Source organism: Leptidea sinapis, chromosome 29, assembly GCF_905404315.1.
Source record: "Leptidea sinapis chromosome 29, ilLepSina1.1, whole genome shotgun sequence".
NCBI classification, from domain to species: Eukaryota; Metazoa; Arthropoda; class Insecta; order Lepidoptera; family Pieridae; genus Leptidea; species Leptidea sinapis.
In genome coordinates, this window is record NC_066293.1 from 2,802,174 (window position 1) to 2,825,913 (window position 23,740).

The following is a 23,740-nucleotide window of genomic DNA, read 5'->3' on the forward strand; positions in this document are numbered from 1 at the left end:
CGAATTCCACCCTCGCACGACACGTCACAAATTAGGATATCATCCCCACTATCTGTGGCGGTTCGCTTTTCAAGGAGCTTTCTTCCACGTACTACAAAACTGTGGAATGAGCTTCCTTGTGCGGTGTTTACGGGACGATACGACATGGGTACCTTCGATAAAAGCGAGTACGCCTTCCTTAAAGGCCGGCAACGCTCCTGTGATTCCTTTGGTGTTGCAAGAGAATGTGGGCGGCCTTGATCACTTAACATCAGATGACCCGTATGTTTTTTTGTCTTCCTTCCCATAGTAAAATAAATAATTATAATAATTTATTTTATATAATGAAATATAGATAGTAGTGTTTTCCATAGATGACTTAATTTCAACACGCACGATCAAAATAGCGACGAACTGTTAGTCTCTATTTTCAACGCACGCACACTAAAACCAAGCAGAATTAATTATTTAAATATTTGACACTTTCAGGTGCTGGTCGTTTTGAAGAATGACAAGCTCAAAGACCCGGAGAGGAAGAAGGAGATAGAGCAATTGCTTGGTCCCGTTCCTGACGAGAGATTCGCTTTGCTAGTTAATTTAGGTAAGAGATTTTATTGTGACAATAATGGACGAGACGAGCAGGACAATGCAGTGCCGCTCAGGATTCTTGAAAACCAAAAATTCTGAGCGTCACTATAATTTCATTAGTTACCGCGCCCTTCTTCAACTAACTACAATAATGCTAACATCTGCTTCACTGCCCATAATCTACCCGGCATCCTGTGCAAAGGAGCCTCCCACTGGTAAATTTTTGACGAGTCCTTCATGATGGTGTATCATAATGTGTCAATATTTTATTCTCGAATGATGTAGTACACTGAATCAAATATTAGATAAGTAAATAAGTTGTTTATGTTATTATGTAAAAGCAAGCTGTCATATTCGACCCTAGAATGTGATACGTAAGGTCGAGATTCCTTTACGCTGACGCTTACGTGTCCTTCATAATAAAATAATACAATGTGCCAATTTTCGAGTAAACAAGTTGTTTATCTAACAGCAAGTCATGTCATATTCGACCTTAGTATGTGAGACGTAAGGTCGAGATTCCTTTACGCTGATGCCTACGTGTCCTTCGTAATCCTACTAATATTATAAATGTGAAAGTTTGTATGTCTGGATGTGTTTGAACTTCTTTAACGCAAAATCTACTGAATAGATTTTGATGAAACTATACAAGAATGTAGCTTACACACCAGAATAACAAATAGGCTATAATTTATAAAACTATAGTGTGAACTATACAAAATATAAAAGAATACAACTAGCGCCATCTCTTATCAACTAGCAAGCACAAGATCAATACAATTTATATGGCAAAACAACGTTTGCCAGGTCAGCTAGTAATATAATATAATGTGCCAATTTTCGACTACCAGGAAAGAAGATAACGGATTTCAACGTGAACGCAGCCAGCGAAGGCGCCGCGGAAATTGATGAGACTTACGGCATCAACGTGCAGTTCGAGGAGTCCTCGGAGGAAGATGACGAAGATGCTTATGGAGAGGTACGAGATGGTTGATCTATAATAATATTACCTTATACCTCACGCACTCTTGCTTGGTGAACTTGGTAATGCGAGACAGTACTTCACTATAAGCCACCGCCATATAAGGCGCAAATTCGGCTTCACATGGGGTACTGTTCTCACCTCTGGGCGGGCTCTCCCCAATACCAGCTTCTTCCATTTGGCCGCATACAACGAAGAGCGGCTTGAATCATCGACGATCAAGTCAACTCCGATCGGCTTGATTCTTCGGAGTTGTGGGTTCTCTCTGCATCTTCTACCGCATTTATCAGGGGGAGTGCTCATAGGAGTTGTTCAGGTTGATACGAGAGGCCGAATACCTCCACCAGACATTAAGTCAAAATACTCAACTACACCCGCGCCACATTGACGTCCCGCGCGTTTTGCAAGAAATTTCTTGCCTCGCACAGCCTCTTTGTGGAATCAATTACCGGCTGGTGTTTTCTCGAACCGATACGACTCAGGAACCTTTAAGAAAAGAACATACTCCCTTACCTTAAAAGCCGTGCGTGTTGCAGATTTCTATGGCCGGTTGCGTCACCACTATAGAGGGATGGATCCCGTGAACCTCTTGCCCGTTTGCCCCCTCCCACATATTAAAAAAAAATGCACTTTCTAGCAAATTATCTAGCCCAGGCTAGCTTTTGTCACTTTGAGCCACCATTCTTTTTCAGTATAATATCTCAGTGTCTTAGCTGGTCGTTTTATAGTATTTAAATTCACTCAAAGACTATCAATCATTAAAAAAAGAATGCTTCAGACTGAAAAGAACGGGCGCAAGAAACTCAGCGGGGGTTTTTTTTTTTAAATAAATGGCACTACACTCCCTGTACACATTCTTACTACCTTTAACTTTATTCAATCGTTCCAGTACACCCATTTTTGGTTGGTGTTCCTCACCCAAAAAAAATATGTTACATTGTAATACGACTGGTTTCAGAGATTGTGCGCGGTTGCTCTAATTAAACACATTGTAACTTTATAAGTTGATGGTATAATAATAGCCTTACATGAAACTACCAATTGCTACAGGTGCGCGATGAAGATAAAGAAGAAGGCGAGGGCACAGACAACGAGAGAGAGAAGGAGAGCAGTGGAGATGAAGAGAGTGACGGAGAGGGGAAGAAGAACGCGATACACGCTAATGTGAGTACGACTTAACAAAACCGATTGAGGCTTAGATTGCGTTAAGATTATTAGTTTCGGTGATCCAGATACAAATGTACCGACTTATAGGTGAATTGTAATTTTCGACTGCGATAGGTAATACGGAACATATGATACAGAAAGGAGATAGGCTATCTGTTGTGGGTTTCGCTTTGATGTACTACACGGCCACACTATATCTAGGCCTCGCTGGAACGTGAAGCCTCCTCCCCTTTCACCCCCTTGCGCTCGTCATGTTGCGTCAGTACGGTTTGCAGATTCATAACTGTTATCCGTTTCATATCGTGATATTTTGGTGCTATCACTGCTTTGTTTTTCAAGTGTTAATTATTACGTTTTGACTTTTAAAGTTGTTAACACTTCTGCAGTTTCTTTTGTTCTGTGTCGCTATAATACAACAAGCCAGAAACATGAATACTTTTTTTACTTAACCGAGATACTTTCATAGATTTTTCATCATCTGTAATACAGGTAAAATAAATCATTGTTTATTTATTAATAATAATATCCTAGTAATACTTGTTTCGCACACCGCAACAGAGCGACGATGTGACGTCATCGACAACAGGTCCTGGAGGTCTAATACCAAAATCGAAAGCCGAAGTTTCGCTCCGAAACGGAAGAACGACGAACCTCGATTTAAATCCTATTACCAAAGTACTTCGGATCCGAATAGTGCGGACGGATTTCGTGTCGGAACCATAGACATAATCATATAAAGCGAAGTTGTAGTTACGATCATAGTAATGTCAAGTGAATTTGGGAATAGGGGGGCGTCCATAAATTACGTGAGGTGTTTTTTTGAATTTTCTTTCCCCCCCTCCCCCCCTGGTGAGATGTCGTGAGAGTTTATTCAACCCCCTCCCCTATCCCAAATGTGGGTTTCTTACATAAACGCGAAGTATGAACAAAATTATTTTCTTTCGAACGAATTAGTGAATGATCTTAATCGTATTAAGATTACGCTTAAGATTAAATCTTAAGCATGTACAATCTGGATTAAATGGACATGAATAGAAAAATATATTGCGTGATATTTGCCGAGACCCCCAACTCTCCAACATAAGATTAGATGAGATTCGACTCGACCCCCTCCCCCCCTTATACATCTCACGTAATTTATGGACGCCCCCTAAGGTAAACCAAATACAAAATGTCTAATCGCGAACTTCGTATCGAAATACTTTCGTAATAAGAAAATATACGACTCGTCAACCGAAACTTCGTATTTCGATTTTGGTAATAGGGCTCCAAAGATAATGAAACCGTGTAATAATTAACATTATTGTTAGAAACACTTTCACTAGCTCAAAAGTAGTCTCACGTTGTGCATTCAAGTCAGCGGCGTGCATTGGTTTTGATGCAAGGTAGGCACTGTAGATACATCTAGTCCTAGTTGAGCTTTGGAATAAGCAAAGATTGCTTACCGAAGGTATTTAGTACCTAGCTTAAGGAAAATTTTTATGAGTAGGTGTTCAATAGTAGTTTAGTAATAAAGCAACGGAACCAAATTAAACTAAATTAACTTAAACACTAGTGCTATATTAATTTAGGTTCTTAACGAGGTAGGCACTGCCTAATTGCCTATATGATATGCACGCCCCTGATTCAAGTCTAACGATTAACGCTATGTATTGTGCCTACGATTTCGATTTCGATTCTGGTTGATTAGTCTATGACGCATTCAATTTGTCCTTGTCTCGCTACAGTTACTGTCGTATTTACTATCCTTTTCAAACCACCATGGTAATAATTTGAAATTTATTTGTAAATTAAATGTAAAATCGTGGAAATAAAATACATTTATAAACTTACGAATGCTATGAAATTCCTTTACTGTTATTTATTTTGGAATCATAGTGTGGGTTGATTGATGGGTTTCACCGCATTGGGTCAAGATAAAATAGGTATTGAAATGGTACAAGATTGTACTTACAGCAACGCTTAAAGGACTCTACCCACTACAACGTATCATACTATGACCGTGCTATGAACGTATCAGACACGACAAGCAACACGATACGCTCTACTATGCCCACTAGAGCGTATCAATTACGTATCAAAGTCGTATGTATCGGCTTAAGTGACCGGAGCGTCAGCATATCATCTCATTATCATCCGCGTGACAAGCCCGTGCGTAACTATTTTAGTGACGGGAGGGTCCGCATATCATATCCGTATCATCCGAGTGCCATATCCGAGCGGTCCCTGTGCGCTAATAGGAAGAGAAGAGTGGCAACGCGTTTATAACGGCCATCTTACGCGGTTATAACGCGGGTGCTCACCGTTTCGCCGCCTGCGCGCACCGGTGTGGCAACGTCGCTTGTTATGCACAGAGCGTATCGCCACCGGCAAAATATTCTCGCCGACAATACTTGCCGCTCCGTGCATGGCACGCTACGGTGCTGGTCGGTAACGGAACGGGCTAGTGGGCATGGTCTTATACTTTTTAATACAGAGAATATTTTTTGCCTGACACGTTCATAGCATGGTCATGGTATGATACGTTGCAGTGGGTAGAGTCCTTAAAGATGATTTGTGGACATCCAAAACTGCTCTGTTCGGTACACACTATGATCTCCTGCAGGAGTCTTCAAAACACGACTTTTAGTGGCACTCTTAGGAACAGTGGATTTAAGAGCTATACGGCAGCACGTGTGTCCGCGAGTGGCCTTATGTAACGAGCTCCTTTTGAACCATTTGTTATTTTTAAAATGACATACCTCACTTCTAGGATTAATTAAATCAAATCTCTGAGAGTTGAACAAGAAATACCAATATTTACGAACCATACGTCACTGAAACGGTTGGCTCAGTCGGTTTACCGTCCCGAGAGAACTCACGTTAATCAAAGAAAATTCTATATGACATTCCTTTATTATATGCTCTCTTGCTTCCAGCTGTCGGAGGAGCAGAGCCAGAAGCGTCGTGACATGACGCTGCACCCCATGGACATTGACGCGTACTGGCTACAGCGAAGACTCTCCAGGCATTTTGCTGACGCCATGCTGTCTCAGGTATGACCGCTTACTGAAATGAAATAGAAACAGAAATATATTTATTTACCATAGGAAGTAGCAATAACATTAAACATATTGCAACAACACTTGGTATAATAGTTATTTATGCAACTGTTGTGTAATAAGGGGTATTAAAATACGAATGTGGATTTGTAATAGTATCACATGTGTTTTAATACCTAACTAACTAACCTAACTAACAGTTGCATACAAGACTTTATCTACACCCAGAATATTAATACTCTAAAAGATTCTGAAACAGTTTACTGCTAACACTAACACACCAGTCCTAGTAGTAACCTAATATCATTCATTACTGATTATATACAAATAAACTAAGTATTGAAACAATTATTTATTTTAGTAGTAATTTACATTTTGTATAGTGCATTAATTAAAATTCATTCGAACATAATGCTCTTTTGCAGCGTTTAAAATGAATCGCTAATTTTTTGTAAACAAAACAGTAAAAATATCGAAGAAAAATGGCGGGGATTCGAATAACCTACTTTTTTTTTCGGCGCACGACGTTCTGGTAGTAGGGAACGCGCGTTAACGAAAATGTTCTTTTTTTGAAATTCATACAGATACCACGCATCGAGCAATAAGAATGTGGCTGTCTGTTGAAATTCTTTACACATTGATCGAAAAAAAAAAACATAGGAGTGTTGTTATGAAATTCAGTACAACATTACAACACTCGTTTGGATGATGTAATGGTTATTAGAACATTGGGTGTTTTAATGTTGGCAATAAGCTAACTGTTTCAGAATCTTTAATAGAGGATTTAAAGCATGGGTGTAGATAAACGTCATTAAGCTACATCTGTTCGTAAAGTGTCTTTGACGTCGGGAGAAGAACTGTTAAGAAACTCCAAGCCCATCTTTCAAATCATATAACAACTTAGCCTACTATGATATGATATATGATATGATACAATATGAAGTGGCCTGCACAGAACCAAAAAAGAACCATGCATCATTAGCCTCTATATTATGTGCTATACTAAAGTAAGCCTTCTTTGTTAAAGAAGTTTTATGATGATAACAAGCAATACAATTTATTTCGTGAGAGTAAATTTCTAGAGAGTGGGAGGTACAGGATACCGGCTCGACGTATTTTCTTCCCCTTAGCAGTTGTGTGGGAGCCATTAACCCATAGACCTGTAAATTAAAATATTTTATAAATGATTAAAACCTTCCGCCTTCGCACGACACGCAACAAATTAGGATATCATCCCCACCATCTGGATGTATGGCGGTACTCCTTGTGCGGTCTTTCCGGGACGATACGACATGGGTACCTTCAAAAAAAGCGCGTACACCTTCCTTAAAGGCCGGCGACGCTCTTTTGATTCCTCTGGTGTTGCAAGAGAATGTGGGCGGCGGTGATCACTTAACACCAGGTGACCCGTACGCTCGTTTGTCCTCCTATTCCATAAAAAAAAAACGCGTGTAATTGTAGATGCATTCTTACATTGGGTTTTTACGTGAAAGTTACATTTTTATTAACAGCTGAGATCCAAATTAAAACCCAAATACACATACAATTCCTGTAGAGTTAAATCGGTTTCTCGTGCTGTATGAGGTCTCGCGTTATCATGGAGCAATAGTTTTAATATCTACTCGTTTTCCTATCATTGTTCGGAGTTCGCCGCAGTAGACATCTGCCGTTATTGCTTGACAAGGTCGGAGAAAGCTATAGTGAATAACACCATGCTGAGACCACTAAAAAGTTACCATTACCTTTTTATTGGCGTTTGACCTGGGGTCAGCCATTGTATTTTTCGCTTGCAGTGTCAAAATTCGATCCAATATTCCTTCATTCCTGTATCAATTCAACAGGGCAACACGAGTTTCAACACGCGTTTCTGTCTGCAGATCAGTCAAATCACGAGGCACCCATTTTTCATATTTTTTTTATTTTATTGATTAGACGAAAATGAGTCAATATTGTTGGTAAGGTAATGTTAAACCATGCCGCTAATTCCTGGGTAGTTTGGCTAGGATCGGCTTCCACCATCTCTTTCAATTCATTTGCATTCACCTGTGGTCTTCCACGTGGTTCATTCTTCAAATCAAAGTTCACGAAAGCGTTTAAACCAAAATCGCACGGTGCGTTCATTAGCAGTCCCCTCTCCAAACGCAACATTGATATTTCGAGTTGTTTTTACCGCGTTAGTTCCGCATTGGAAATGGTATTCAAAAATCACTCGAATTTACGAACTATCCATCTTTCTCGTCTAAGCTGAATAAAAACACAAATGAAAGTCAATAATCGAATGTTGCACATTCTTAACAGAAGAACTTAAAAATTTTCACTTAAAAATCTCAAACCATGAAGGTTCTATGTCAATTCGAAGTACCTATTACAATAAAACGGCAATTTCTTTACCCCTTTTATTATGTATAATACGACAGGCGAAGTCGAGTGAAGTGCTGCAGGCTTTGGCTGAGGCCGCTGACGACCGCGACCTGGAGAACAGGCTGGTGCTACTGCTGGGATACGACTGCTTCGATTTCGTCAAGATGCTGAACAAGTATCGATATATGAGTGAGTTTTGTTATACGTTCTATATTAGCTTCGCCTATACTACCCGGTTACAATATCTCTGGAAATCACGCCGATGACGTCACATCGCCGCTCTGTTACGGTGTGCAAAACAAGCATCACTAGGATATTACTATTAATAATAAATCAACAATGATTTATTTTCTCAGTATTATAGATTGATGTAAAGTTATTGTGTTGTGATCTGAATTTTTATTATTATATTCATGAAAAATCAATTAAAGAATATCCGGTTGGGAAAATAAGCATTTATTTTTCTGGCTGTACTTTAATTATAAGGACACAGAAAATCAGAAACTACGGAAGTATTAACAACAAAAGTCGAAATGTAACAATGAAAACTACAAAAACAAATCAGTGATAGCAGTAAAATAAAATAAATAAAACATACGCTTTCACACGCACACACAAACATACACACAGTAAATAAGAAACACAAGAGGCAGTTGTTCTGTAATATATCTTGTTGTAAAACTATTGTAAAATAATATTGTCAATATGAGTAATCTATAATGGCCTTAAGAATTATGTTATATATTATTGTTTATTAACGTTTACTGTAACGCTGTTGATTACCAATAAATAAATCAATAAAATATCACGATATGTACCTAACGGTAATGAAACTGCAAACCGTACTGATGCAACAGGACGAGCGCGAGGGGGTGCAACGGGAACGGGAGGGGGGCTTACATTCCAGCGAGGTCCAAAGATAATGTGACCTTGTTTTTTGTATGTAAACTTCTATCATATACCTGGGTAACACTGAAAATGTTAAGAAAATGAAAAACGGCTTAATGTAGAAAGTTACCAATACTTTTATTGTTTTTCGAAGTAATCTCCGTTCCTCTCTACACATCATCGCATTCGATGGAACCACTGAGAAAAGCAGTGGACCCATTCTTCCTCAGGGGTCTCTTCTATGGCATTTTCGTACGCTTTCACCGCATCTTCAGGGCTTGTAAAGCGAATACCTCGAATTTTATATTTAGTTTTTGGGAATAAATAAAAGTCGCAGGGCGCCAGGTCACGACTGTATGGCGGATGACTCATTGTCTCGACACCTGCCATAGTCAAATATTCAACAGTCCGTTTTGCGGAGTGCGCTGAAGCATTGTCGTGGTGAAGGAGGATCCTGCTTCGAGGGCGCTGCTATCGAATTTTTTCTAAGACAACAGGCAAACAGCGATTGACATAGACTTCTTCCTTTCTTTACCTTAGTTGGCCGATCCTCGAAAGGAAACACCCACTGGGCTGATTGTCTTTTGGTTTCGGGTTCGTAGCAATATACCCAGCTTCCATCACAAATTTGAGTCGCCGCCGTTGAACTTATCTAACATTTGGCAACACCAGTCCATGCGAAGGTGTTTCTGGTCGTCGCTTAAAGTTTGGGATATCCATCTGGTACAAACCTTCCTGACGCCTAAATGTTCGTGTAATATTTTTTGAACTTGACTCATACCAATGCCTAGGCTTGCCTATATCTGCTGATAGGTCACTCTCTTATCTTCCTCTATCATGCGTCGCACAGCACTGATGTTATCTTCAGTAGTCGCTCCGTCCCTCACGCGGATCATCATTGAGATTGCTACGTCCACGCTTAAACTCGTTAAACCAATTGTTAATAGTGGCACGACATAGGGCTTCATTATGAAATGCTTATCGCAGCCTATCATAGCTTTGTTGTTGAGCAAGCCCACAACGAAAGTCATAAGAAATCATTAACCGAAAATTTTCTCGCGTTAGGTTCATTTTCACGTGTAACAAGAGTTTTAGATTTGCCACCAATTCACAAAAACAAATGACAAATGAATGCAATATACTACATTACATTACCAAAGAGTTCTTAAATAGAAATTCAAAAAAGTTTTCATTAGCAATGTTTCTAACTGGCCAGTTCTAAACATTTTCAGTGTTACCCACGTATATGCTTGAACAAGTTGAGGCTTTATAATTAAAAGCACGAATAGACACGTGACTTTTTTGTGCTTACTGTGGTCTACCAATGAATGAATATTAAAAGAAACAACATATCAAAAAACAACATAGCCATTGAATACGTACAAAACTCTATATAACTTGGAATGCATATCAAGAAAATCAAGAACACAATATACACAGACAAACTAGCCAGAAGAATTAACATGACCTTACAAATATTGGAGTTAAAAAAATCTATACTTTCACTTATATGAATATTTAAATAAGTATTAAGTTTTTGCATGTTTTTAATTTAAGCTGGATAGAGGACACAATGTAATAATTAAGATCTGCGGGTCTACCATGAACTCTTATTGCGACTCAATTGACAACCTATAATGAACTGCTTTGCTATTTCGTACCACGACGTGATAAGAGCTATCTAATTTAGGTTGACGTCAAATCAACTGATTAAATCGCAATGATGTCAATTGAATGTCAAAAATGATATCAACTGAATCGCTCGTTCATTCATTCGTACCATGAGGTGTTATTTCAACCTAAACTGGATAGCTTATGTGTCAAAGTGACCGATTCGTAAAAGTTGCTACTTCCTTAGAGGAAAGTGAATCGTGTTGTTAATAACTTTTAAAAAATAGTGAAAACATAGAAAAGAAAAATTTTATTGATTAAAGATGAGATGAGAATACTTTATTGGACTTTTTGGTAAAATAAAAAACAAAATACTGAAAATAAATACCAAAACTGAAAATACTAAAGACGAGGCAGTAAGGGCCCGGGCTATAGCCTGTTCGCAAGAACGAATTAAAAAAAATGTACTCTGTGGCCATGTCAAATCAAACATCAATGGAGGTGCGTTCATAACTCGTTATTTTTACGAAAACACATAAGCAAACATTTAATTTCTAATTCAAAGAACTATATTTATTTATATTATTATTATTTAATAAGTATAAAAAAGGGCTTAATGGTTTATAATTTGACGCAATTGCGCAATTTTAAAATGTATTTTTAGTATTTTCTACGCAAAAAACCGCTAAAATCATATCATTTTAGGTTTCGAAACGCAATTTTATTTCGTTCATTCTTTATAAGCGATCCAAACGCCATCCAGTAAAAGGCACTTCATGGTACGAATTTTAATGATTCAGTTTAGGTACCTAAACTCAACTGCATCGGATTCGCATCGCTTATTAAAAGTTGATGGTAGGCCCTCTGGACATACCCTATTCCATAGCAAAATAAATAATTTCATTTCATTTCAAAAAAATAGATAATATAAAAAATTTGTTTTCTTTTTGTGAAGTACATGAGCTTCTGTTTTTGTTTTTTTTTTAAATATATTTTACGACTAAAGCCACCTCGAGGTCACGATGAAGGTCGTCGTTTCTTAGTTACAATACCTCAAAGCACCTGATTCTGAAAGTATAATTTGTATGTTTGGTACAATCCCGAAGTTTGAAACTTTGTAAGTAATATCAGTATATTTTTTTATATTTCCAGTTCTTTACTGTACGAAGTTGGCATCGTCACAGTCGGAGAGCGAGCGCGCTGCCATCAGGGAGGAGATGTCCAGACAACCGCACCTGCTGAAGATACTGGCGCAGCTCGACACCGGCAAGGGTGATGAGGAGGTGAGCTAGTCAATCATCCGTGATTATACAAATGATTTAAGTTTTCTTTTGTGTTAATTCCGCCAATTTTTGTTTTTAAAACAATTCGACACGTGTTTCGCCTCTACACGTGTTTCGCCTCTACACGAGGCATCCTCAGGACGTGTTGTCTCGCCAAAATTGTCAGTCTCGTGCCAGACATTCTCAGGACAACACGTGTCGAATTGTTTGAAAAACAAATATTGGCGGAATTAACACTAAAGAAAACTTAAATCATTTGTATAATTATGGATTTCCGCAAAGTAACGCCTAATTCAATAACTCATCCGTGATATAATCCATTGCAAAGCTGATCAGAGCTGTACATACCTTTAAGCTTACATCATTTATACATCTAAAAACGTAGAAAACGTAGAAAAAATTTAACTATTTTGAGCAATTCACGCACACTAACACAACGTGTAATACAAATCGCGAGTCTAAGACGTAGCTAGTTACGCACACTAAACTAATATTTCTGTCATGTTTTTATTATTTTTATGCTTGCTTTATCTCAGATGAAAGAACAGTCGGAGGCGCCTCGCAAGCGACAGAAGACCACCGAGTCAACTGCGCCCGGCAGCCAGGTGGCGGGCAACCGGAAGATGCTGCAGCTTGAGGAGCTGGTGTTCGCAGCCGGCAGCCACCTGATGGCCAACAAACGGTGTCAGTTACCGCCGGGCTCCTTCAGGAAGCAGAGGAAAGGTTACTACTTTCACTCATATTATGACTGTTCATTGTCAGCACATTTATATATATTTAGTATACGTTCACAAAAATCGTTACCTTTTTGCTTTAAATTGTGATTTTCAATATTATAACAGGAAATAAGGGAATGCTTGTAACTATTTCTAGTAGGCTTCATAGTCATGGATGTTTAAATGTATTTAAGTATGTTTATATGACTTTAGGTATGTTTAAGTAAGTATATTGTATTAAATATATCATTGTCTTGTAACCCATAACACAGGCTATATATGCTTAACTTGGGGCAAGATATTTCGTGTAAAAAGTGTGTCAACATTATTATTATTAATATTATAAGGTTAAAGGTGAATGTATACACTTTTATAAAGTATCAGTCACTGTTCCAGTAATTACTTTTGGTGCATCACTATACATACATTGTATAAAATATTATAATGTCAAATGTTGTCGGTTTATGTTTGTTTGTGCATGTTAATCCGAGAAATGGTTTAACCCTTTGATAATTTATACATCTACGCAGTATCATTCAATTTGTTTTCATTGTGTTCAAGCTATCTAGATGTATAAATTATCTAAGGCTAAACGATGAATTGTGACAGTCTGCTGTTTTTTGCCGCACATTTGTGTTATTCCAATCGGTCCCAGGCCGCTAGTTGCTAATATATGCATAATGATGTGAAGGTTACGAGGAGGTGCATGTGCCAGCGCTGAAGCCCAAACCCTTCGAGGATACCGAGACCTTACTGCCTGTGGAGAAGCTGCCCAAGTACGTGCAGCCGGCCTTCGAGGGGTTCAAGACCTTGAACAGGATACAGGTAATATATAGACGTCGAGGATTCAGTAACCCTAAAAGTTCACTTGATGGAAGGTGATTAGCAACTGAGCGGATGTTGCTGATTTCAGCACAATAGGCTTTTTTTAAAATAAAAATAAGGCACTAGACGAGCTAGACCTTCAGCTGTTGGTAATTGATACGCCCTGCGCATTACAAGGCAGTGCCGCTCAGGATTCTTGAAAAACCCAAAAATTCTGAGCGGCACAACAATTGCGCTCGTCACCTTGAGACATAAGATGATTGATGTCTCATTTTCCCAGTAATTTCTTCAGACCGAAACACGATAATGTTTACACATTACTGCTTCACGGTAGAAATAGGCGCCGTTGTGTTACCCATAATCTATCCGGCATCCTGTGCAAAGGAGCTGGTTATTCTTCGGTTTTTAATAATATAATGATCGTAAATTGTTACTTCAATGATAAATCACATTCATTAACCAAACCGACAGAGTCGCATCTCGAAGGCAGCGCTAGAGAGCGACGAGAACCTGCTGGTGTGCGCGCCGACGGGCGCAGGCAAGACCAACGTGGCACTGCTGTGTATCCTGCGCGAGGTGGGCAAGCACGTCAACGACGACGGCACCGTCAACGTGAACGACTTCAAGCTGATCTACGTGGCGCCCATGCGCTCGCTCGTGCAGGAGATGGTGAGTAGCGACGCTGTTACATTTGTGAAGTGAAACTTCTTTAGAATCGTTGTGATTTCAAACCGGATGCAACGTAAAAAACGACAGGTAAGAGACACAAATACAAAACTGTGTAGGATGAAGCCGGCAAAGAATGAGACAGAAATATGCATACTATTGAAGTGAAAACTTCTTTATCATTGTTGTGATTTGAAAGTCGATGATACCAAAAAGCGACAGTAAATAGAGCAATCACATCAATTCATAATATTTGACATGGAAGATAATGAGATAGGAAGCATAATACAATGTTTTGGTACCAGGCGATCATAGTTAAAGAAGAGATTGTCTTAAGTACAGCACGAGTATACCTTAATATATTCTGACTCCAAGCGCACGACGTATTACTACATAGACACCATGAGAACATATTATTATATATATTAGTAGTGATAGGAATGTCTTTCATAGCGGTTGAAATCATGTGTCATCCTAGTAACACATACCAGGAATTCATATGCAGTTTAGAGGTTCATGCACCATGCAGGTTTCACATCTGATATGTGTACTTTGTACGCACGCAATCTTTTTTTTTATCTTTTTTATTTGGAGAAAAAATCAGAACAATTATCCAATATCTTGGTACATATAAGTGGCTTATAATATTTTATGCTGAAACAATTTTTCTTCAGAATTTTCTCACTAAGATTTACAGTTTCTAATGTGACAATGACAGTTTAATTAACTAACTATTACTGAAAAAGAACATATTTAAAAGAAGACTAATGTTACAGAATGTATAAGCATCATTATAGATTATGTTTTGCAGTTATTCTCTTGTTTATTATATTTTTAAATTGTGCTAATTTTATTATATTAAAATCTTAATCAATATCAACAGAGACAAATTTCTTATTGAATGAATTCATAGGTCTATTAATTGAAGCGCGGAAAAAATTTATGGCCAAATGATGCTTGCAGGGGCGTGCATCTCGTATAGGCAATTAGGTTATGCCTAGTTTTATAACAACCTAAATTAATACATAGCACTAGAGTTAAAGTTAATTTAGTTCCGTTATTCTATAACAAAACATCTATTAAGTAAGTTTTATCTCGCGTGTGTGCAATACCTAAACTAACTGTTACATTATTAGGTACCTACTTGTACCTATAATGGCACACTTATGTATTAGGTTGATCATATGGTCCGGAATTTGTATGCGGAACACAAAAAACTTCAATATTTTGATCTCAAAACCTAGCGCTGTCAGACTGAAGCGCAAATACGCCTAGTTAGATCTACAGTGCCTAACTTACTAGAAAATCAATTCACGCCACTGGATACTTGTTCTGTTTACTCCTTAACTAAGCTCTCTTAGATAGCACTATATTACTCCAAACCGATTTAATTAACTAATTTATTGCAATAAATTTACATACTATTACTAGCTGCCTCGACAGACGTTGTTCTGTAGATAATAAAAAAATACTGTTTTATAGGAGTTTACCAATAATATTTCAAAACATCAAGAAATATTTCGTAAAATATGCTCCCTGTTGTTATAATGAAATTGTTTCACAGCGGAACTGTCAAACCGTGCGTCACTAAATTGTCTCATAGAAAATATGTCCATATAAAACAAATAATATTGGAAATAAAAATAATTATTGGTCCCAAATCGAAATAAAAACTATCCTATCTCTCAAGTTGGACCAAACTGCACTCCATGAAGTAATCCCCATTAAAATCTGTTCATTTGTTTAGGAGTCCATCGAGGACAAACAACGTGTCACGTAATTTATATATATTAAGATAATTATAAGTATCGTGTCGCCACTACGGTTTTACGGTGCAGTAGCTTGTCGTCATCACACGACAAATGGTCATGCAGGTTCTTGTTGCGCCAACAACGCTATTGGCAACGTTACTCAAAATCAAGATGGTTGCTTCCGCTTTATTAGTTCCATATTAAAACAAGTTACCGAACAGGTTAAACATACTTTACCTGTAATCAAAGCTTATGAACGATGCGGGTTCCGTCCGAGCGTTCTTATCAAGTAAGCGTTCGAGTGACGCATCTATTTTAAATCGTGGTATATCTTGTTCAACTCTCAGGTTGTGGCTTCATCTACAGGGTCTACTTTACAGTCGATAACCTGCCCAACCCCCTATAATTGCATATTAGGAAACTGACTTGAGATGTCGCTCTTTAAAATCTAAATAATTTATTTTTGGTGATTGATTACAATAGCCAACTTCAAAATTATAATTTTAGTGATAAAAGGGATAATGCTATTATGCTCTAGTGTGTAATATTATTATGCACACGATGTTAGGGTCACTTTACTAGCAAATATGTATTTTATAGTAGAGGTTTAATACGGCGAACTGGTACATCTGATATTAATTGAATAACGCTTTTATTCATCTCACAGGTGGGCAGCTTCAGCAAGCGGCTTGCTGCATACAACATGAAGGTGTCCGAGTTAACCGGAGACCACCAGCTCACCAGGGAGCAGATTGACGCCACGCAGCTCATCGTATGCACACCCGAAAAATGGGATATCATCACAAGGAAAGGTGCTGTGATAACAATTGTAGTATTCTCTTTGATTAAAGCGAGTGTTACACATTTAAATAAAACACTTTTTAAAGCATAGGTTCTCAACGTGGGCGATAACGCCCCCTTGTGGGCGTTTGAGACTTTCGGGGGGGTAGTAGAAGACCCAGAGAAAATTAGGGGGCATTGAGATGGCGTAGATGGGGCGTAAGCAGATTAAAAAATATAGTCTAAAAAGGCAAAAAATACACGAAAGTACTCTAGAAAAAAACGTATTCTCACAGTGGGCGGTGAGCAAAATAAGGTTGAGAAACTATCTTTTAAAGCATTAAAACGCGTGTTATTGTAACTGTGTTTTTACGTAAGATTTTGCTTAAAAGTTACTTTTTTACGTTTTCAGGGGTACTGTGGTTGAAAATTAGTCAATTAAAACTAATTATAAACTTAATTATGACGTATGACAAATACTATCTTGACTTAACAGAAAATGTAACTTTTACAAAAAATCTAGTGTAAAAAAAAGTTACAATTACACGCGTTTTAATCCCTTAAAAAGTGTTTTATTTAAATAAGAATTGTGTCGTGTGTGTGGGCGCGGTATTTTTGTTTCCGTCGCTCCGACAATATGGACATTCACCAAATGAAGAGACCACCGTGAAGTTGAAGTCGTGTTTGTTTGTACAATTAACGTTTGTTGAAGTTTAGTTTTGGGAGTATACTTGTAATTTCACAGAGTCAATATTGTTATAGATAAGTAATAAATAGATTTTACGGGTGGAGTCCGTGGAGTGGATTTCCTTGTACGCAGGTATAGGTTTCTCTCTTCGCACGTGCGTGTGTGCGTGCCAGTGTGCGTGTATGTGTGCTTGTGTTAGTATAAGCGGGAGGGGGGCGAGCGCAGGAGAATGGGCACCAATGAATTTTCAATCCTTAATGGTTCTGATATAACCTATGTCTATCCATGCTAGAGCTTCTGCTGCAGACCAGGGATGGTCTTTGTAGGTAGGAGGAGAATCTAATGATCTTCATTGAGAGTTCATGTTCCCTAAGAAACTAGGTGCTTTTAGTGTAGAGAATGTGTTGAGACCAACACGTTGGCTTGATCCTTATCGCGACAGCATCTATATCTGGAGGACCATTAATGTACTGATTTTAAAAAGATAGCGTGATTAAAACTATACTACTAAAAACAATACAGCCATATTTGCCATTGTCAATCCCAATTAGGACGTTTTAGTTTCTTGGTGCACGCGCTTAATGCATATGTACTCTTTTTACTAAGAATTCTCAATCCGTACTTCCGATTGTTTGTCTGATAGTGGGATGTTGTACCTCATAAACAGTAATGGTTAAGCAGGTAAAATTTTGACAAAGTATGGTTTACAAATGCCGCTTAAATAACAAGTATGATGGGTAAATCAAAATGGACGCAGTGGAAAATCTTTTTTTATGTCGGCAATGCCGTGTACTGTTTCCCCAATTTTTTTTTTCAATGTAATTATTTCTAGGAATGAGAATATTTATGTAATAAAATATTATCATAAATTAATTCCTTAACCAAAAACAACACACATATTCACAAATCTAAATAGATAAAATTACTTTTTGTTTGTAACAACCCTACCGCTCCGCCCAGACGTAGGTATAAATTTGAAGGAGACCGCTGAGTTACGCTACTGTACTATTATTGTACGAGTACGGTACGCACTTCATCGGTGTGATCATAATGTTTATTGTAATTATTGGCAGGCGGGGAGCGTTCTTTCACGAACCTGGTGCGGCTCATTATCATTGACGAGATCCATCTTCTGCACGACGAGCGAGGGCCTGTGCTGGAGGCGCTCGTCGCCAGGACCCTGAGGACCGTGGAGCAGAGCCAGGAGGCGGTGAGTACCTGGTGCATGAGGACCTCAATGTTGTCATTTGTATTTTTGATGATATTCTTGTAAAGGTACAGATTGCTAAAACGTTACATGAAATGAATCATGCAGTGAAAGAACTCACCGTACACATTGCTGCAGTGTATCATGAAAGGAACAAACACACTTTGTAACAATTTCTCATAGTTTATAATAATAATAAGTGGCGCGCGGAGCGAACCGTTTTGTCGGTTGCTCGTACGAACACAAAGGGGCACGCAGAGTACATTTGCGTGCGAGTAATAGATGCGTACACGTTTGTGATATTTTGTGTCATGTCATGTCAATGACGGAAGTAAAATGCAACAACAAATTTGTTAGTCTTCTCTCTTCATAAATACGTCTCGTAATCCAGAAAAAAAACGTGTTCGCGGCAGAATGACGGAATAGTTGTTTATGCAACTGTTGTGTAATGAGGGGTATTAAAACACGAATATGGGTTTTTATAATACGAGGCGAAGCGGAGTGTGATAATAGTATCACATTAGTGTTTTAATACCTAATTATCAACAGTTGCATACAATACTTTATCTACACCGAGAATATGAATCCTCTAAAAGATTCTGAAACAGTTAGCTTACTGCTAACAATAAAACAGCCAGTCCTAGTAGTAACCTAATATCATCCATTACTGATTATATACAAATAAACTTAGTATTAATGAAAGAATTATTAATTTTAGTAGTAATTTATATTGCAGCGTTTAAAATATCTGGCGTTGTGCTGTGAAAACTTGAATCGCTCATTTTTTGTAAACAAAACAATAAAAATATCGAAGAAACATTTTTCGGGGATTCGAATAACCTACTTTTTTTTACGGCGCGCGACGTTCTGGGTGTGTGGAACGCACGTAAACGAAAATATTCTTTTTTTCAAATTCATACAGATACCACGTATCGAGCAATAAGAATGTGGCTGTCTGTCGGAACTCTTAGCGCATGAAGGGATCGAAAAAAAAAACAAAGGAGTGTTGTTATGAAATTTAGTACAACATTATAACACTCGTTTGGATGATGTAATGGTTAATAGGACATTGGGTGTTTTAATGTTGGCACTAAGCTATCTGTTTCAGAATCTTTAATAGAGGATTTAAAGCATTGGTGTAGATAAACAGATGTACGCGGGAGGTTCGTAGTCAATGCGCGGTAAGAGCGCACTATTAGTCCACGCTTGCAGCGATCATGCAATTTTTCAATAAAAGGTATAACATTTCATGTTATGTTTCTCCAGTCTGTACGCACCTTAAAGGTTGGTTTGGTGATAAATTATTATCCGTATCGTTGACTACAGTAAATAATCGTTATTTATATGCAGGTGCGACTTGTCGGTCTGTCCGCCACGCTTCCGAATTACACCGACGTCGCCACCTTCCTGAGAGTGAAGCCGGAGAAGGGATTGTTCTACTTCGACAACTCATTCAGGTAAACAATTAGAGTTGCTATTGTATACAAAGGGGATAATGTAAGCTTGTACCTGCGAGGGCGTAGCGTGTGGGTACGAGGCATAGCCAAGGGCCTTTATACACCGGAGTAAGGGAATCGCAAATTCTCCTGGGTTATAATAATTGCTACGTAATGCTGCAAACTAATTATTATTATCATTTTAAGAAAAAAATATTTTTCTATGTAGTATAAAATAAACTTCGAAAACGTCTTTATGTAAATACCAGCCATTAATAACATTAATTAAAGTTTTAATTGTTATTGAATCAAAGCCATCGTCTCCCTCGAACATATTTTAGGGAAGGGAACGACCCGCACCACTTCGCCGCCACAAGTAGTTTTATTTAAGCGATTAAGTTAATTTAATTAATGTTTGTAATGAACCATTTTGATGCCTTATATTTGATCGGCAGGCCCGTTGCTCTGGAACAACAGTATATCGGTGTGACCGAGAAGAAGGCGCTGAAGCGGTTCCAGGTCATGAACGACATCGTCTACGAGAAGGCCATGGAGCACGCGGGCAGGAACCAGGTATTTAAAACAGGAGCCGTGACAACGCGGTTCGGTAATAAGCGATATTGCTTCCTTTACTTCCCGTAAAACCCTTTATTTTGGTCCTTCTAGCTGTTTACTGATTTTTTTTAATGATTATCCTTTAGGATTTGTGTACATGCTTTTTTATGTGTATAATCAAAAGTAACAATATTATTTGCTTAGTTATTCAACGTAAATTCATGGACAATATCTATATTTATATAATGAAAATGGTCTTTGTTTGAGACTCAATCACGCCTAAACCACTAATCGTATCGACATGAAACTACTACCATTCGAATTTATCCTAGATATATATATTTTTTTATTGTACTTTTATTAAGATGAATAAAATTTAATTTATTTCCTTTTAAATTTCGCCCAGCGGAGCGGGCGGGAACGGCTAGTGTATTTATATATATTAATAATACGATTAATTATTGTAGTATATTTATCATCTATTCGAAAAGACCTAGTTCGGTTCTCTGTTCACCTGACTAAAAGAGACTTTTACAAATTTATTTTGTACCATAATTCATAGACCATACTCGAACCGGGTTTCGTCCGAGCGCTCTTACCAGCCGAGCCAAGCGTCCAAATGACGCATGGATCGTAAATCTTGGAATGTTTGTTCAACTCGCGCCCGAATGGAACCGTCGAGGCGGGGGTTCGAGTCCCGCATCGTCTTTGAGTTATGGTACAAATGAAATTTGTATTAATACTACTACTACATAAATAATTATATTATTATTTTTATTTAATATTATTTGATATAAGTTTTAGTTAAAGTTAACTCGTACGCTTCCAGATTCTGGTGTTTGTTCACTCGCGCAAGGAGACTGGCAAGACAGCGCGCGCCATTAGAGACATGTGTCTGGAAAAGGACACTCTCGGACAGTTCTTGAGGTGAGTTAAATGCATACAGTGTGCACGCATCATTACTGTCTCTCTAATGATAATGTAAAAGGGGTGGTTATTTAAACACACAGAAAGTCAAATGAACTTTATTCAGTTAGGCTTATTTCTTTTAAATTACTGAATCTACCATATGTTCGAAAAATGCTTACACTTTTCAATAAAATATAGTATTCTTTGGTAGGGGAAAATCTTATGGGTTCGCGACACCTACATGCTTATAGCAGTATATCTGTAGCTATACAGCTGACGTATTGTGTAACATTAGTGCTGTGTATATCTTATTAGTGAAATTGAATGGATTTAGTGAAAAGTTCAATGTTTATGTACTGTGCATTGTTGAAATTGTGTTTTTGTTTGATTAAGATATTATTGAAATTAATAATAAAATGATTTTAAACATTATGAAATTTCAAATTTTAATACTAAACGTTCTAAGTTTTCATTTCTATCGACAGTCTCTACAACTTCAAATTGTTGTTTCTTTCTACTTTTCCGATTTTTTAATTTAGCTCGTTTCCAGGGAGGGTTCTGCCAGCGTGGAGGTGCTCCGCACTGAGGCTGAGCAGGTGAAGAACCCTGAGCTTCGCGAGCTGCTGCCGTACGGGTTCGCGATACATCACGCCGGCATGAGTCGCGTGGACAGGACCCTGGTCGAGGATCTGTTCGCCGACAGACACATCCAGGTGATTACAAATTCAAATACAAATATTTTTATTCAAAATAGGACTTAATATCCTTTATTGAACATGAAATAACTACCACTGAGATTTGAGAAGAACGGGCGCAAGAAACTCAGTGGGCTTTAATTTTTCTTAATTTACTTTGAATATAAGTAGTATCGTATAATAATATTTATGATTAAATAGCCTGAGGGCGTTCGCTCCATTCCCAGTCTGTGGTATTATTAAGAAAGTCATTTATGTTATAGTAACCTTTACCACACAGTCGTTTTTTAAGAATTTTTTAAATTTTCGAAACATATTTGTTTTGTACGTTTTCTGGGGTCATGTTGTAAAAACATATACAACACCCAATAACATAACAAGTTTATGTTTGTTTCTCGTGTTAAGATTGTGACTGTCGCAGTCATATCAACATTATTTGTATATGCAACAGTCAAAATGTTTTTCTTTTAATTTTCTTTCAATAACAAAGTTTACTTACCCCAGGTGCTGGTGTCAACAGCGACGCTAGCGTGGGGCGTGAACCTGCCGGCCCACACCGTGATAGTGAAGGGCACGCAGGTGTACAGCCCCGAGAAGGGTCGCTGGACCGAGCTGGGGGCTCTGGACGTGCTGCAGATGTTGGGGCGGGCGGGCCGGCCGCAGTACGACACCAAGGGAGAGGGTACGACAACTGATTGTGTGACAACCATACTATAATAATATACTCCACGTGGTGTTCTCTTCTCGCGATGGCCATAGACTCATAAGTGTTACCATTGATTAGCCTTTTCAGTAAGTTTCGGTACCTTTTCATTGAGTTCATGAAAATAAAATAAATTATTAACTAGCGTAACTAATTAGTTTAAAGTTATTCGTGTGATTCATCTATTTAAATTTAAATTTATTTATTTATTGAATTATTAGTTCATAGTTGCTTTATTAAGTTAAAATACAAATTTGCTCGGGTAAGTCAAGCACACACAGCGGCAACACAACGCATTGACAAGTGTCATATTGACAACTCACTATTTCATCGCTATTGTCGTGTCGTGTGACATATAATATGAAAATAGTTTAAGCTTAGGCCAATCACGTGACCCAATTGTCACGGGAAGAGAATACCAGGCGGAGTATGTTATTATACCTTGGTGGCAACATTACTAGTCTGACCGGACATCATGCTCCCTATTTGTGTTTTTTTTTTTATAAATATAAGATTGTTTTATATAATATAAGAGTCATTACAAGATCATTAAACTAGCAGAGAGCTATTATTAACAGTGGTTATCACAATATATCACATTGGTCACAGTGAAACACTGTTCTAAAGGCACTTTACAGACCATAACCATAAGCTATCATCATTGAATTCCCTGAAACAGGTATCCTGATCACGAACCACTCGGAGCTGCAGTACTACTTGTCCCTGCTTAACCAGCAGCTGCCAATCGAGTCGCAGCTGATCAGCAAGTTGCCAGACATGCTCAACGCTGAGATAGTGCTGGGTTCCATACAGAATGTCAACGACGCGGTCACTTGGCTTGGTAAGTTTTGAAATTCCGTAACCAAAGTTAACCTAGCGGAACTCTCTAAGAAAAAATAGAACATACTG

The 23,740-nt window shown here is 38.1% G+C and overlaps 1 protein-coding gene across 1 annotated transcript in view; it reads left to right on the forward strand.

Moving 5' to 3' along the window:
• The window catches only part of LOC126973218 (putative U5 small nuclear ribonucleoprotein 200 kDa helicase), a 95,152-nt gene that overhangs the window by 33,714 nt on the left and 37,698 nt on the right, over window positions 1–23,740 (forward strand). The window contains exons 4-20 of the mRNA XM_050820403.1: window positions 469–580; window positions 1,419–1,546; window positions 2,600–2,713; window positions 5,635–5,751; window positions 8,175–8,307; window positions 11,770–11,900; window positions 12,437–12,623; window positions 13,308–13,441; window positions 13,913–14,110; window positions 16,526–16,670; window positions 18,400–18,536; window positions 19,884–19,990; window positions 20,425–20,542; window positions 21,354–21,451; window positions 21,984–22,146; window positions 22,633–22,810; window positions 23,511–23,672. Coding sequence (XP_050676360.1) covers window positions 469–580; window positions 1,419–1,546; window positions 2,600–2,713; window positions 5,635–5,751; window positions 8,175–8,307; window positions 11,770–11,900; window positions 12,437–12,623; window positions 13,308–13,441; window positions 13,913–14,110; window positions 16,526–16,670; window positions 18,400–18,536; window positions 19,884–19,990; window positions 20,425–20,542; window positions 21,354–21,451; window positions 21,984–22,146; window positions 22,633–22,810; window positions 23,511–23,672 — 2,362 coding nt within the window. The remainder of the gene's footprint in view (window positions 1–468; window positions 581–1,418; window positions 1,547–2,599; window positions 2,714–5,634; window positions 5,752–8,174; window positions 8,308–11,769; window positions 11,901–12,436; window positions 12,624–13,307; window positions 13,442–13,912; window positions 14,111–16,525; window positions 16,671–18,399; window positions 18,537–19,883; window positions 19,991–20,424; window positions 20,543–21,353; window positions 21,452–21,983; window positions 22,147–22,632; window positions 22,811–23,510; window positions 23,673–23,740) is intronic.